Source organism: Oncorhynchus nerka, unplaced genomic scaffold (genome assembly GCF_034236695.1).
Source record: "Oncorhynchus nerka isolate Pitt River unplaced genomic scaffold, Oner_Uvic_2.0 unplaced_scaffold_967, whole genome shotgun sequence".
In the NCBI taxonomy this organism is placed as follows: domain Eukaryota; kingdom Metazoa; phylum Chordata; class Actinopteri; order Salmoniformes; family Salmonidae; genus Oncorhynchus; species Oncorhynchus nerka.
Genome location: NW_027040349.1, coordinates 92121 through 105871, shown reverse-complemented (window position 1 = coordinate 105871; position 13751 = coordinate 92121). Strand labels below are relative to the sequence as shown.

Below are 13751 nucleotides of genomic sequence, written 5' to 3'. Positions count from 1 at the left end.
TTCTACAAACTGAAAAAGTTAAACATGGCTACTAAGAGTGGAAAAGTGAAATCAAAGTCCAAGTATAAACATGTTGATGATATTATTGCAGAAATTGAGAGTGACACAGAAGGAATGGATGAGGACTCTGTGAGTGACCACAGTTATGATTCCAGCGGAAGCAATGTTTTTGGAAGGAAAAGATCCACTTTTAGATCAGTAAGTAAAACAGGTGCTTATGCAGTTGTTTAAATGGTTGCATATTAATTTGAGACATATTTATGTGTGTGTGTGTGTATGTATAATAATAGAGAAGACATCAAAACTATGAAATAACACATATGGAATCATGTAGTAACCAAAAAAAAAGTGTTAAACAAATCAAAATATATTTTAGATTTGAGATTCGTCAAAGGAGCCACCCTTTTGCCTTGATGAGAGCTTTGCACACTCTTGGCATTCTCTCAACCAGCTTCACGAGGTAGTCACCTGGAATGCATTTCAATTAACAGGTGTACCTTGTTCAACCTCGTTGAGGTATAAACATACAATGTATTAGCATAGCCTATGTTATGTTGGCTGTGACGTGCTGTGTCTTATTGATCCACATATTTCATTATAGTGATTGTGTTCCTTATACTCTATATAATATATATATGTTTATAGATATGTGTATTTGATGTATTGATGCTGTAATGTATTGATGCAGGGCTCATCTCACCTGTAATGTATTGATGCAGGGCTCTCATCTGTAACCTGTGTATTGATGCAGGGCTCTCATCTGTAATGTATTGATGCAGGGCTCATCTGTAATGTATTGATGCAGGGCTCATCTGTAATGTATTGATGCAGGGCTCATCTGTAATGTATTGATGCAGGGCTCTCATCTGTAATGTATTGATGCAGGGCTCTCACCTGTAATGTATTGATGCAGGGCTCTCATCTGTAATGTATTGATGCAGGGCTCTCACCTGTAATGTATTGATGCAGGGCTCATCTGTAATGTATTGATGCAGGGCTCATCTGTAATGTATTGATGCAGGGCTCATCTGTAATGTATTGATGCAGGGCTCTCATCTGTAATGTATTGATAGAGGGCTCACCTGTAATGTATTGATAGAGGGCTCATCTGTAATGTGTTGATGCAGAGCTCACCCGTAATGTATTGATGCCGGGCTCACCTCTACTAAACTAAAGGTTAAATAAAATAACAGTAAACTTGAGATCTAACTAAATGTTTTTTTTTAATCCTCAATAATGGTAGAGACTCTGACTCTGATGACCTCTGGGTGCCACTCCAAAGAGACCACAGTCCTCCATCCCCTACTCATTCAAACGTAGGAACTGGTACCTCCAGTATGACCCCTGCTGTCTCTGGCTCCACACCCACCCCGGCCCGGCCATCTAGAGGTGTGAAGAAGTCAGCCCAGAAGCGGAGGAGGGCCAGTGAACCAGAGACAACTACCACCGAGGCAGAGGACCGTTGGCACACTGTGCTAGAAGATGACGTGGAGCCACTTCCACCAACATTCAGACCGAAAAGGCAGCCAGGGCCTCAGCTGGACATGACTGCAGAGTACAGCCCCCGTCATCTTTTCCAGATGTTTTTCTCCTTGTCAGTTCTTGATTCGCTGGTTTCTAACACCAACAAGTATGGGGCTAAGAAACAAGCAGGCAAGAAAGAGGCCTGGAAGCCCATTTCCATCCAAGATCTGTACCGTTACATCTCACTGGTAATTTACATGGGGTTGGTGAAGTTGAAAACCCTGAAGGACTACTGGAAAACGTCAACACTCTACCAACTGCCTTTCCCCACCGCTGTCATGTCTTCTAACAGGTTTCTGACTATCTCGCGGGCGCTTCATATCAGCGACCCACAAGTTGACGAGGTCAATGACAAGAAGAGAGGCACAGCAAGCTTTGATAGGCTCTGCAAAATCAAACCTCTCTACTCCAGCATCGTTGAGGCCTGCAAGACCCATTTTCAGCCCAGCCAGAACCTGTCCATAGATGAGAGGATGGTGGCCTCGAAGGCTAGAAATGGCCTCAAACAATATATGCCAAACAAGCAAACAAAACTGTTTGTTTTGGCCGATTCTGTGTGTGCCTACACTTGGAATGTGTTTGTTTACGAGGGGAAATCCTTCTCAGCCACCGGTAAGGGACTTAGTTGTGATTCCGTTGTGGAATTATTGGATGTTCCACTGCTTGGGACGGGCTTCAAACTGTTTGTGGACAACTTTTACACAAGCCCTGCCCTGTTCACAGACCTGAGGAAGCTGGATGTGTGGGCTTGTGGCACCATTTGTCCCAACAGTAGAGGTTTTCCCAAAACCAAGGTGAACGACATGCCTAAGAGGGCTGAGCGGGGGACCATGCGATGGATTCGGAAACATGACCTGCTGTTTGTGAAGTGGATGGATGCCAGAGAGGTGGTCATGTGCTCCAGTATCCACAAATCGTTCAGTGGGGATCACGTCAACAGGCGTGTGAAGGACGCTAATGATGCATGGACCACTAAAGATGTCCCCATTCCAGCTGCTGTGAAGGACTACAACAAGAACACGGGAGGTTTGGACCTGTCAGACGCTCTGATAGGCTACAACAATGTTCTCCACAAGACAATGAAATGGTACAGGACATTGTTCTATCATTTCATCGACATTGCTGTGGTGAATGCATTCATCCTTCATGAGGAAATGGCTAAGAGCTGTGGACAGACCTCCATGACACCGCTAGCCTTCAGAGAGCAGCTCATCCGGGAGCTTGCTGACTGCGGCACAAAGGCCACTGCAGCACCTTCTGTCCGCTCTACTCCTGTCCGCTCTACTCCTGTCACCAGCGGTGTTCACCTGCCAACATACATCACTGCAGACCTGAATGTGCCTCAGGGCCAAAAGAGCAAAGCAGGCAGGCGCCGTTGTGTTCTGTGCCACAAGAAATCTCCCATCGCCTGCACTATTTGTGCTGTTACCCTCTGCTTGACAGCAGAAAGAGACTGCTATGGGACTTGGCATCAGCAGCACAATCCTGTGTAGACGACTGTGGGTTTAAAAATCCCAATAAATCTAATTTTTTTTTTTTTTTCCCTTCTCACTTTGTGGTGCGTTTATGACATTGGGTCAGTGTTGGCTGCTAACTTGGCCCTTATCTTAAATAGTTCTTCTGTGTTGGGAGGCCGTTGGATCAGCGTTCTCGTCTCATGTTAGTACCTTTTACGTAGAGAAGCTATTGATCCATCATGTATGACATTCCTGGTGTGTGTGTGTCAACGTAATTTGTATTTGTTATTGCCATAGCATTTTAGTATGTTCTCTATAGTCATTAACTTTTGGGCAAACTCACGAAGGAACACCTGGGAAAACTTCATACTAAAATATGATGTAGCGCTCTCATTCTTCAATGTATCAGTCGGACACTGTGAACACACACTGCTGCCATGTTGTGGCCAACAGCTAAATGATCCTGTCAGCTTCCTGTTTCAATGTAAAAGGCCTTTTGCATTTCAACGATGATCAAATAAAAATAGGAAACAAATGTTTTTCTGTTTGTTTTATCTGATTTTAGATCTATTGGCTCCCGAGTGGCGCAGCGGTCTTAGCTTCTCGGTGCAAGAGGCGTTACTGCAGTCCCTGGTTTGAATCCAGGCTGCCTCACATCCGGCCGTGATTGGTCCTATAGGGCGGCGCACAATTGGCCCAGCATTGGCGGGATAGGCCGTCATTGTAAATAAGAATTTATTCTTAACTGACTTGCCTAGTTAAATAAAGGTTAAATTAAATATTGTTCTTTTCTCCTACATTAATTTCAAATTTTCACAAACTTATTTTCAAATAGTATCAAGAATATGCATATCCTTGCTTTAGGTCCTGAGCTACAGGCAGCTAGATTTCGGTAATTTTAGGTGGGAATTAAGATGAGATGAAGGGTCCCATCCAGAAGAGGTTTTAAACAGAAACAAAATGGCTGCCTAGAGACGTGGTTTGGTAAACAGCTGAGAGATGGGGGCTGGAGAAATGTAACCAATCTGAAATTCATAGAGAAAGCTATTATATCAACCGTAACCCTAAACCTAGCGACCTCGTCAAGAAGTTCAGACATCTTGGTGTAACGGTTAAGGTGTTGACAGTCGCTGGACCCAGGTTTGAGTTCAGCTCAGGGCCTCGCTCTGAATTCACTACACTATGAATACAAGGACTGGCCATCCATGATGTCATAATGATAGTTTAACCAGGTTTCCAGGATATATAGTATATTCTAGAATTCATCCATGATGTCATAATGATAGTTTAACCAGGTTTCTAGGATATATAGTATATTCTAGAATTAATTCATGATGTCATAATGATATGACCACCCATAAGGTCAAAATTATAGGTTTAACTAGATTTCGAGGCTATACAGTGTTAGTTTACCAACAGTGGCGTTATGCCAGATTATGTTTTGGTTTCTGATGGGGAAATACAGTTAAATATTTGAGGCATTTTTAAGTTAGATTCTTCAAGAATCAATCGCTATTATGGCTGAGCCCATTTAGTTGATTGTTCTGGTCGATAGGCGGCTGTTCGACCAAGATTTATGTAGTCCAACAGTCTCAAATATATACGTATGTACATATGCACATACAGTCACTATATTCACACGTGTTAGTGTCCATTACATACATTTCCTCTGGTGGTATTCACATGTGTTAGTGTCCATTACATACATTTCCCCTGGTGGTATTCATACCTGTTAGTGTCCATTACATACATTTCCCCTGGTGGCATTCATACGTGTTCGTGTCCATAACTTACATACCTTTCCCCTGGTGGCATTCACACGTGTTGGTGTCCATAACTTACATACATTTCCCCTGGTGGCATTCATACCTGTTAGTGTCCATTACATACATTTCCCATGGTGACATTCATACCTGTTAGTGTCCATAACTTACATACATTTCCTCTGGTGGCATTCATACGTGTTAGTGTCCATAACATACATTTCCCCTGGTGGCATTCATACGTGTTAGTGTCCATTACATACATTTCCCCTGGTGGTATTCATACCTGTTAGTGTCCATTACATACATTTCCCCTGGTGGTATTCATACCTGTTAGTGTCCATTACATACATTTCCCCTGGTGGTATTCACACCTGTTAGTGTCCATTACATACATTTCCCCTGGTGGCATTCATACGTGTTAGTGTCCATAACATACATTTCCCCTGGTGGCATTCATACGTGTTACTGTCCATTACATACATTTCCCCTGGTGGTATTCACACCTGTTAGTGTCCATTACATACATTTCCCCTGGTGGCATTCATACGTGTTAGTGTCCATTACATACATACATTTCCCCTGATGGCATTCATATGTGTTAGTGTCCATAACTTACATACATTTCCCCTGATGGCATTCATACGTGTTAGTGTCCATAACTTACATACATTTCCCCTGGTGGCATTCATATGTGTTAGTGTCCATTACATACATTTCCCCTGGTGGCATTCAAACGTGTTAGTGTCCATTACATACATACATTTCCCCTGATGGCATTCATATGTGTTAGTGTCCATAACTTACATACATTTCCCCTGGTGGCATTCATACCTGTTAGTGTCCATAACTTACATACATTTCCCCTGGTGGCATTCATATGTGTTAGTGTCCATTACATACATTTCCCCTGGTGGTATTCATACGTGTTAGTGTCCATTACATACATTTCCCCTGGTGGCATTCATACGTGTTAGTGTCCATAACTTACATACATTTCCCCTGGTGGTATTCATACCTGTTAGTGTCCATAACTTAATACATTTCCCCTGGTGGCATTCATACCTGTTAGTGTCCATAACTTACATAGATTTCCCCTGGTGGTATTCATACCTGTTAGTGTCCATAACTTACATACATTTCCCCTGGTGGCATTCATACCTGTTAGTGTCCATTACATACATTTCCCCTGGTGGGATTCATACCTGTTAGTGTCCATAACTTACATACATTTCCCCTGGTGGTATTCATACCTGTTAGTGTCCATAACTTACATAGATTTCCCCTGGTGGTATTCATACCTGTTAGTGTCCATTACATACATTTCCCCTGGTGGCATTCATATGTGTTAGTGTCCATTACATACATTTCTCCTGGTGGCATTCATACCTGTTAGTGTCCATTACATACATTTCCCCTGGTGGCATTCATACATGTTAGTGTCCATAACTTACATACATTTCCCCTGGTGGTCCATTCATACCTGTTAGTGTCCATAATTACATACATTTGGTATTCCTGGTGTCCATTCATACCTGTTAGTGTCCATAACTTACATACATTTCCCCTGGTGGTATTCATACCTGTTAGTGTCCATTACATACATTTCCCCTGGTGGTATTCATACGTGTTAGTGTCCCTGGTTAGTGTCCATAACTTACATACATTCTGGTGGTATTCATACCTGTTAGTGTCCATAACATACATTTCCCCTGGTGGCATTCATACCTGTTAGTGTCCATAATTACATAGATTTCCCCTGGTGGTATTCATACCTGTTAGTGTCCATAACTTACATACATTTCCCCTGGTGGCATTCATACCTGTTAGTGTCCATTACATACATTTCCCCTGGTGGGATTCATACCTGTTAGTGTCCATAACTTACATACATTTCCCCTGGTGGTATTCATACCTGTTAGTGTCCATCTTACAAGATTTCCCCTGGTGGTATTCAACCTGTTAGTGTCCATTACATACATTTCCCCTGGTGGCATTCATATGTGTTAGTGTCCATTACATACATTTCTCCTGGTGGCATTCATACCTGTTAGTGTCCATTACATACATTTCCCCTGGTGGCATTCATATGAGTTAGTGTCCATAACTTACATACATTTCCCCTGGTGGCATTCATACGTGTTAGTGTCCATAACTTACATACATTTCCCCTGGTGGTATTCATACCTGTTAGTGTCCATAACTTACATACATTTCCCCTGGTGGCATTCATACCTGTTAGTGTCCATAACTTACATAGATTTCCCCTGGTGGTATTCATACCTGTTAGTGTCCATAACTTACATACATTTCCCCTGGTGGCATTCATACCTGTTAGTGTCCATTACATACATTTCCCCTGGTGGGATTCATACCTGTTAGTGTCCATAACTTACATACTTTTCCCCTGGTGGTATTCATACCTGTTAGTGTCCATTACATACATTTCCCCACATTCATACCTGTTAGTGTCCATTAATCATTTCCCCTGGCATTCATACGTGTTAGTGTCCACTCTTGAAAAGGAACAACAGAGAATTTTACTCCACAAGAGGAAAGACAGACAATCAAAAAGTCAAAGAGAAACGTGTTGCTGAAATGTAACAAGAAAGCAGTAAGTTCAGAGACAGAATCACTGTAATTTACAACTTTAGAACTTTAGAACCTTAGAACGTGTACAACATACACTTTATTAGAATCACTGTTGTTCAGAACTTTAGAACCTTAGAACGTGTACAACATACACTTTATTAGAATCACTGTAGTTTAGAACTTTAGAACCTTAGAACTTATACAACATACACTTTATTAGAATCACTGTAGTTTAGAACTTTAGAACCTTAGAACGTGTACAACATACACTTTATTAGAATCACTGTAGTTCAGAACTTTAGAACCTTAGAACCTTAATGTGTACAACATACACTTTATTAGAATCACTGTAGTTTACAACTTTAGAACCTTAGAACTTGTACAACATACACTTTATTAGAAAGTTCAGACTAGAACCTGTACAACATACACTTTCTTAGAATCACTGTAGTTCAGAACTTTAGAACTTGTACAACATACACTTTATTAGAATCACTGTAGTTCAGAACTTTAGAACCTTAGAACTTGTACAACATACACTTTATTAGAATCACTGTAGTTCAGAACTTTAGAACCTTAGAACGTGTACAACATACACTTTATTAGAATCATGTCGAATTACTAAACTAACAATGAAATGTTCCTCAACAAAAATGGAAGAAGATGGGACTTTATAACAGGGTGTCCCAACTCTGTGGTCACTAAAGATCCCATGGCACTGATGAAGCTGGTCATCTGATTGGTGAGGAGGCGGGCCTTCTGACTTTGTCGTTGTGGTTGCTAAAGATCCCATGGCACTGATGAAGCCGGTCAGCACACACACTCTCTCATCTGATTGGTCGAGGAGGCGGGCATTCTGACTTTGTCGTTGTGGTTGCTAAAGATCCCATGGCACTGATGAAGCCGGTCAGCACACACACTCTCTCATCTGATTGGTCGAGGAGGCGGGCATTCTGACTTTGTGGCTGTGGTCCCATGGCACTTATTTTAAAAATCTGTAAGTGTGGTTAGGGAGCTGAGTTCCCCTGTACCCTGTAAAGAGCTTTTGGGCGTCTAGAAAAGTGTGATGTAATTCCAATCAATTATTATTATTATTAAGATCAAGTATTATTATTATTAAGATAAATTATTATTATTATTATTAAGATAAATTATTATTATTATTATTAAGATAAATTATTATTATTATTAAGATAAATTATTATTATTATTATTCAGATAAATTATTATTATTATTATTAAGATAAATTATTATTATTATTATTAAGATAAATTATTATTATTATTATTATTAAGATAAATTATTATTATTATTAAGATAAATTATTATTATTATTATTAAGATAAATTATTATTATTATTATTAAGATAAATTATTATTATTATTATTAAGATAAATTATTATTATTATTATTATTAAGATAAATTATTATTATTATTAAGATAAATTATTATTAAGATCAATTATTATTATTATTATTAAGATAAATTATTATTATTATTATTAAGATAAATTATTATTATTATTATTAAGATAAATTATTATTATTATTATTAAGATAAATTATTATTATTATTAAGATAAATTATTATTATTATTATTAAGATAAATTATTATTATTATTATTATTATTCAGATAAATTATTATTATTATTATTAAGATAAATTATTATTATTATTATTATTAAGATAAATTATTATTATTATTATTATTAAGATAAATTATTATTATTATTATGAAGTGTTTTGCCATCTTCCACAGCTTGAAGATCATTCCTTTGTACAGAGACAGAAATTGATACATAATACTTAAAAAGGTGAACTGCAAGGCAATATTAAACTGCGCCCACTTTATCTGCTTTCCTGGTTTGCAGATAAATATGAAGTATATCAACTTACTGTTTACTAAGTAAAAATCTCCAGATGTTAAATAAATAAATGACTATAAGACGGTGCCAGAGTGGCAAATAAAGTTAACAGGTTTTCATCTTAATATCAGACAAAAAAAATCTGGCTATTTCAAACATTTTAATTGTTGTGCACATTGCTGTGAAACTGCTGCACATTTTAAATAAAAAATATATTTAAAAAATTTATTATATTAGAGTAAACCTATTTTGGGTTAGGGCAAGTAACTGATTAAGGGCCAACATCATGATAAGCTTGTTAACCTGTAAGTTAGGACAAGTAAGAGCCAACATCATTTGGGTTAGGACAAGTAAGTAGCCAACATCATTTGGGTTAGGACAAGTAAGTAGCCAACATCATTTGGGTTAGGACAAGTAAGAGCCAACATAATTTGGGTTAGGACAAGTAAGTAGCCAACATCATTTGGGCTAGGACAAGTAAGTAGCCAACATCATTTGGGTTAGGACAAGTAAGAGCCAACATCATTTGGGTTAGGACAAGTAAGTAGCCAACATCATTTGGGTTAGGACAAGTAAGAGCCAACATCATTTGGGTTAGGACAAGTAAGAGCCAACATCATTTGGGTTAGGACAAGTAAGAGCCAACATCATTTGGGTTAGGACAAGTAAGAGCCAACATAATTTGGGTTAGGACAAGTAAGAGCCAACATCATTTGGGTTAGGACAAGTAAGAGCCAACATCATTTGGGTTAGGACAAGTAAGAGCCAACATCATTTGGGTTAGGACAAGTAAGAACCAACATCATTTGGGTTAGGACAAGTAAGAGCCAACATCATTTGGGTTAGGACAAGTAAGAGCCAACATCATTTGGGTTAGGACAAGTAAGTAGCCAACATCATTTGGGTTAGGACAAGTAAGAGCCAACATCATTTGGGTTAGGACAAGTAAGAGCCAACATCATTTGGGTTAGGACAAGTAAGAGCCAACATAATTTGGGTTAGGACAAGTAAGTAGCCAACATCATTTGGGTTAGGACAAGTAAGAGCCAACATAATTTGGGTTAGGACAAGTAAGAGCCAACATCATTTGGGCTAGGACAAGTAAGTAGCCAACATCATTTGGGTTAGGACAAGTAAGAGCCAACATCATTTGGGTTAGGACAAGTAAGTAGCCAACATCATTTGGGTTAGGACAAGTAAGAGCCAACATCATTTGGGTTAGGACAAGTAAGAGCCAACATCATTTGGTTTAGGACAAGTAAGAGCCAACATCATTTGGGTTAGGACAAGTAAGAGCCAACATCATTTGGGTTAGGACAAGTAAGTAGCCAACATCATTTGGGTTAGGACAAGTAAGAGCCAACATCATTTGGGTTAGGACAAGTAAGAGCCAACATCATTTGGGTTAGGACAAGTAAGAACCAACATCATTTGGGTTAGGACAAGTAAGAGCCAACATCATTTGGGTTAGGACAAGTAAGAGCCAACATCATTTGGGCTAGGACAAGTAAGTAGCCAACATCATTTGGGTTAGGACAAGTAAGAGCCAACATCATTTGGGTTAGGACAAGTAAGTAGCCAACATCATTTGGGTTAGGACAAGTAAGAGCCAACATCATTTGGGTTAAAACAAGTAAGAGCCAACATCATTTGGGTTAGGACAAGTAAGTAGCCAACATCATTTGGGTTAGGACAAGTAAGAGCCAACATCATTTGGGTTAGGACAAGTAAGAGCCAACATCATTTGGGTTAGGACAAGTAAGTAGCCAACATCATTTGGGTTAGGACAAGTAAGAGCCAACATCATTTGGGTTAGGACAAGTAAGTAGCCAACATCATTTGGGTTAGGACAAGTAAGAGCCAACATCATTTGGGTTAGGACAAGTAAGAGCCAACATCATTTGGGTTAGGACAAGTAAGAGCCAACATCATTTGGGTTAGGACAAGTAAGAGCCAACATCATTTGGGTTAGGACAAGTAAGAGCCAACATCATTTGGGTTAGGACAAGTAAGAGCCAACATAATTTGGGTTAGGACAAGTAAGTAGCCAACATCATTTGGGTTAGGACAAGTAAGAGCCAACATCATTTGGGTTAGGACAAGTAAGTAGCCAACATCATTTGGGTTAGGACAAGTAAGAGCCAACATCATTTGGGTTAGGACAAGTAAGAGCCAACATCATTTGGTTTAGGACAAGTAAGAGCCAACATCATTTGGGTTAGGACAAGTAAGAGCCAACATAATTTGGGTTAGGACAAGTAAGAGCCAACATCATTTGGGTTAGGACAAGTAAGAGCCAACATCATTTGGGTTAGGACAAGTAAGAGCCAACATCATTTGGGTTAGGACAAGTAAGAGCCAACATCATTTGGGTTAGGACAAGTAAGAGCCAACATCATTTGGGTTAGGACAAGTAAGAGCCAACATCATTTGGGTTAGGACAAGTAAGAGCCAACATCATTTGGGTTAGGACAAGTAAGAGCCAACATCATTTGGGTTAGGACAAGTAAGAGCCAACATCATTTGGGTTAGGACAAGTAAGAGCCAACATCATTTGGGTTAGGACAAGTAAGAGCCAACATCATTTGGGTTAGGACAAGTAAGAGCCAACATCATTTGGGTTAGGACAAGTAAGTAGCCAACATCATTTGGGTTAGGACAAGTAAGAGCCAACATCATTTGGGTTAGGACAAGTAAGAGCCAACATCATTTGGGTTAGGACAAGTAAGAGCCAACATAATTTGGGTTAGGACAAGTAAGTAGCCAACATCATTTGGGTTAGGACAAGTAAGAGCCAACATAATTTGGGTTAGGACAAGTAAGAGCCAACATCATTTGGGCTAGGACAAGTAAGTAGCCAACATCATTTGGGTTAGGACAAGTAAGAGCCAACATCATTTGGGTTAGGACAAGTAAGTAGCCAACATCATTTGGGTTAGGACAAGTAAGAGCCAACATCATTTGGGTTAGGACAAGTAAGAGCCAACATCATTTGGTTTAGGACAAGTAAGAGCCAACATCATTTGGGTTAGGACAAGTAAGAGCCAACATAATTTGGGTTAGGACAAGTAAGTAGCCAACATCATTTGGGTTAGGACAAGTAAGAGCCAACATCATTTGGGTTAGGACAAGTAAGAGCCAACATCATTTGGGTTAGGACAAGTAAGAGCCAACATCATTTGGGTTAGGACAAGTAAGAGCCAACATCATTTGGGTTAGGACAAGTAAGAGCCAACATCATTTGGGCTAGGACAAGTAAGTAGCCAACATCATTTGGGTTAGGACAAGTAAGAGCCAACATCATTTGGGTTAGGACAAGTAAGTAGCCAACATCATTTGGGTTAGGACAAGTAAGAGCCAACATCATTTGGGTTAAAACAAGTAAGAGCCAACATCATTTGGGTTAGGACAAGTAAGAGCCAACATCATTTGGGTTAGGACAAGTAAGTAGCCAACATCATTTGGGTTAGGACAAGTAAGAGCCAACATCATTTGGGTTAGGACAAGTAAGAGCCAACATCATTTGGGTTAGGACAAGTAAGAGCCAACATCATTTGGGTTAGGACAAGTAAGTAGCCAACATCATTTGGGTTAGGACAAGTAAGAGCCAACATCATTTGGGTTAGGACAAGTAAGAGCCAACATCATTTGGGTTAGGACAAGTAAGAGCCAACATCATTTGGTTAGGACAAGTAAGAGCCAACATAATTTGGGTTAGGACAAGTAAGTAGCCAACATCATTTGGGTTAGGACAAGTAAGAGCCAACATCATTTTTAGGACAAGTAAGAGCCAACATCATTTGGGTTAGGACAAGTAAGAGCCAACATCATTTGGGTTAGGACAAGTAAGAGCCAACATCATTTGGGTTAGGACAAGTAAGTAGCCAACATCATTTGGGTTAGGACAAGTAAGAGCCAACATCATTTGAGCCAACATCATTTGGGTTAGGACAAGTAAGAGCCAACATCATTTGGGTTAGGACAAGTAAGAGCCAACATCATTTGGGTTAGGACAAGTAAGAGCCAACATCATTTGGGTTAGGACAAGTAAGAGCCAACATCATTTGGGTTAGGACAAGTAAGAGCCAACATCATTTGGGTTAGGACAAGTAAGAGCCAACATCATTTGGGTTAGGACAAGTAAGAGCCAACATCATTTGGGTTAGGACAAGTAAGAGCCAACATCATTTGGGTTAGGACAAGTAAGAGCCAACATCATTTGGGTTAGGACAAGTAAGAGCCAACATCATTTGGGTTAGGACAAGTAAGAGCCAACATCATTTGGGTTAGGACAAGTAAGTAGCCAACATCATTTGGGTTAGGACAAGTAAGAGCCAACATCATTTGGGTTAGGACAAGTAAGAGCCAACATCATTTGGGTTAGGACAAGTAAGAGCCAACATCATTTGGGTTAGGACAAGTAAGAGCCAACATCATTTGGGTTAGGACAAGTAAGAGCCAACATCATTTGGGTTAGGACAAGTAAGAGCCAACAAGTAAGTAGCCAACATCATTTGGGTTAGGACAAGTAAGAGCCAACATCATT

General features: G+C 39.5%; 1 protein-coding gene across 1 annotated transcript; it reads left to right on the top strand.

The window, feature by feature from the left end:
- Positions 1-6: 6 nt before the first annotated feature.
- Positions 7-3520, top strand: LOC135570630 (piggyBac transposable element-derived protein 4-like). Its single transcript, XM_065016577.1, has 2 exons — positions 7-198; positions 1244-3520. Exons 1-2 carry the CDS (start codon positions 146-148, stop codon positions 3015-3017), a joined length of 1827 nt encoding a protein of 608 aa, XP_064872649.1. The 5' UTR covers positions 7-145; the 3' UTR covers positions 3018-3520.
- Positions 3521-13751: the final 10231 nt, after the last annotated feature.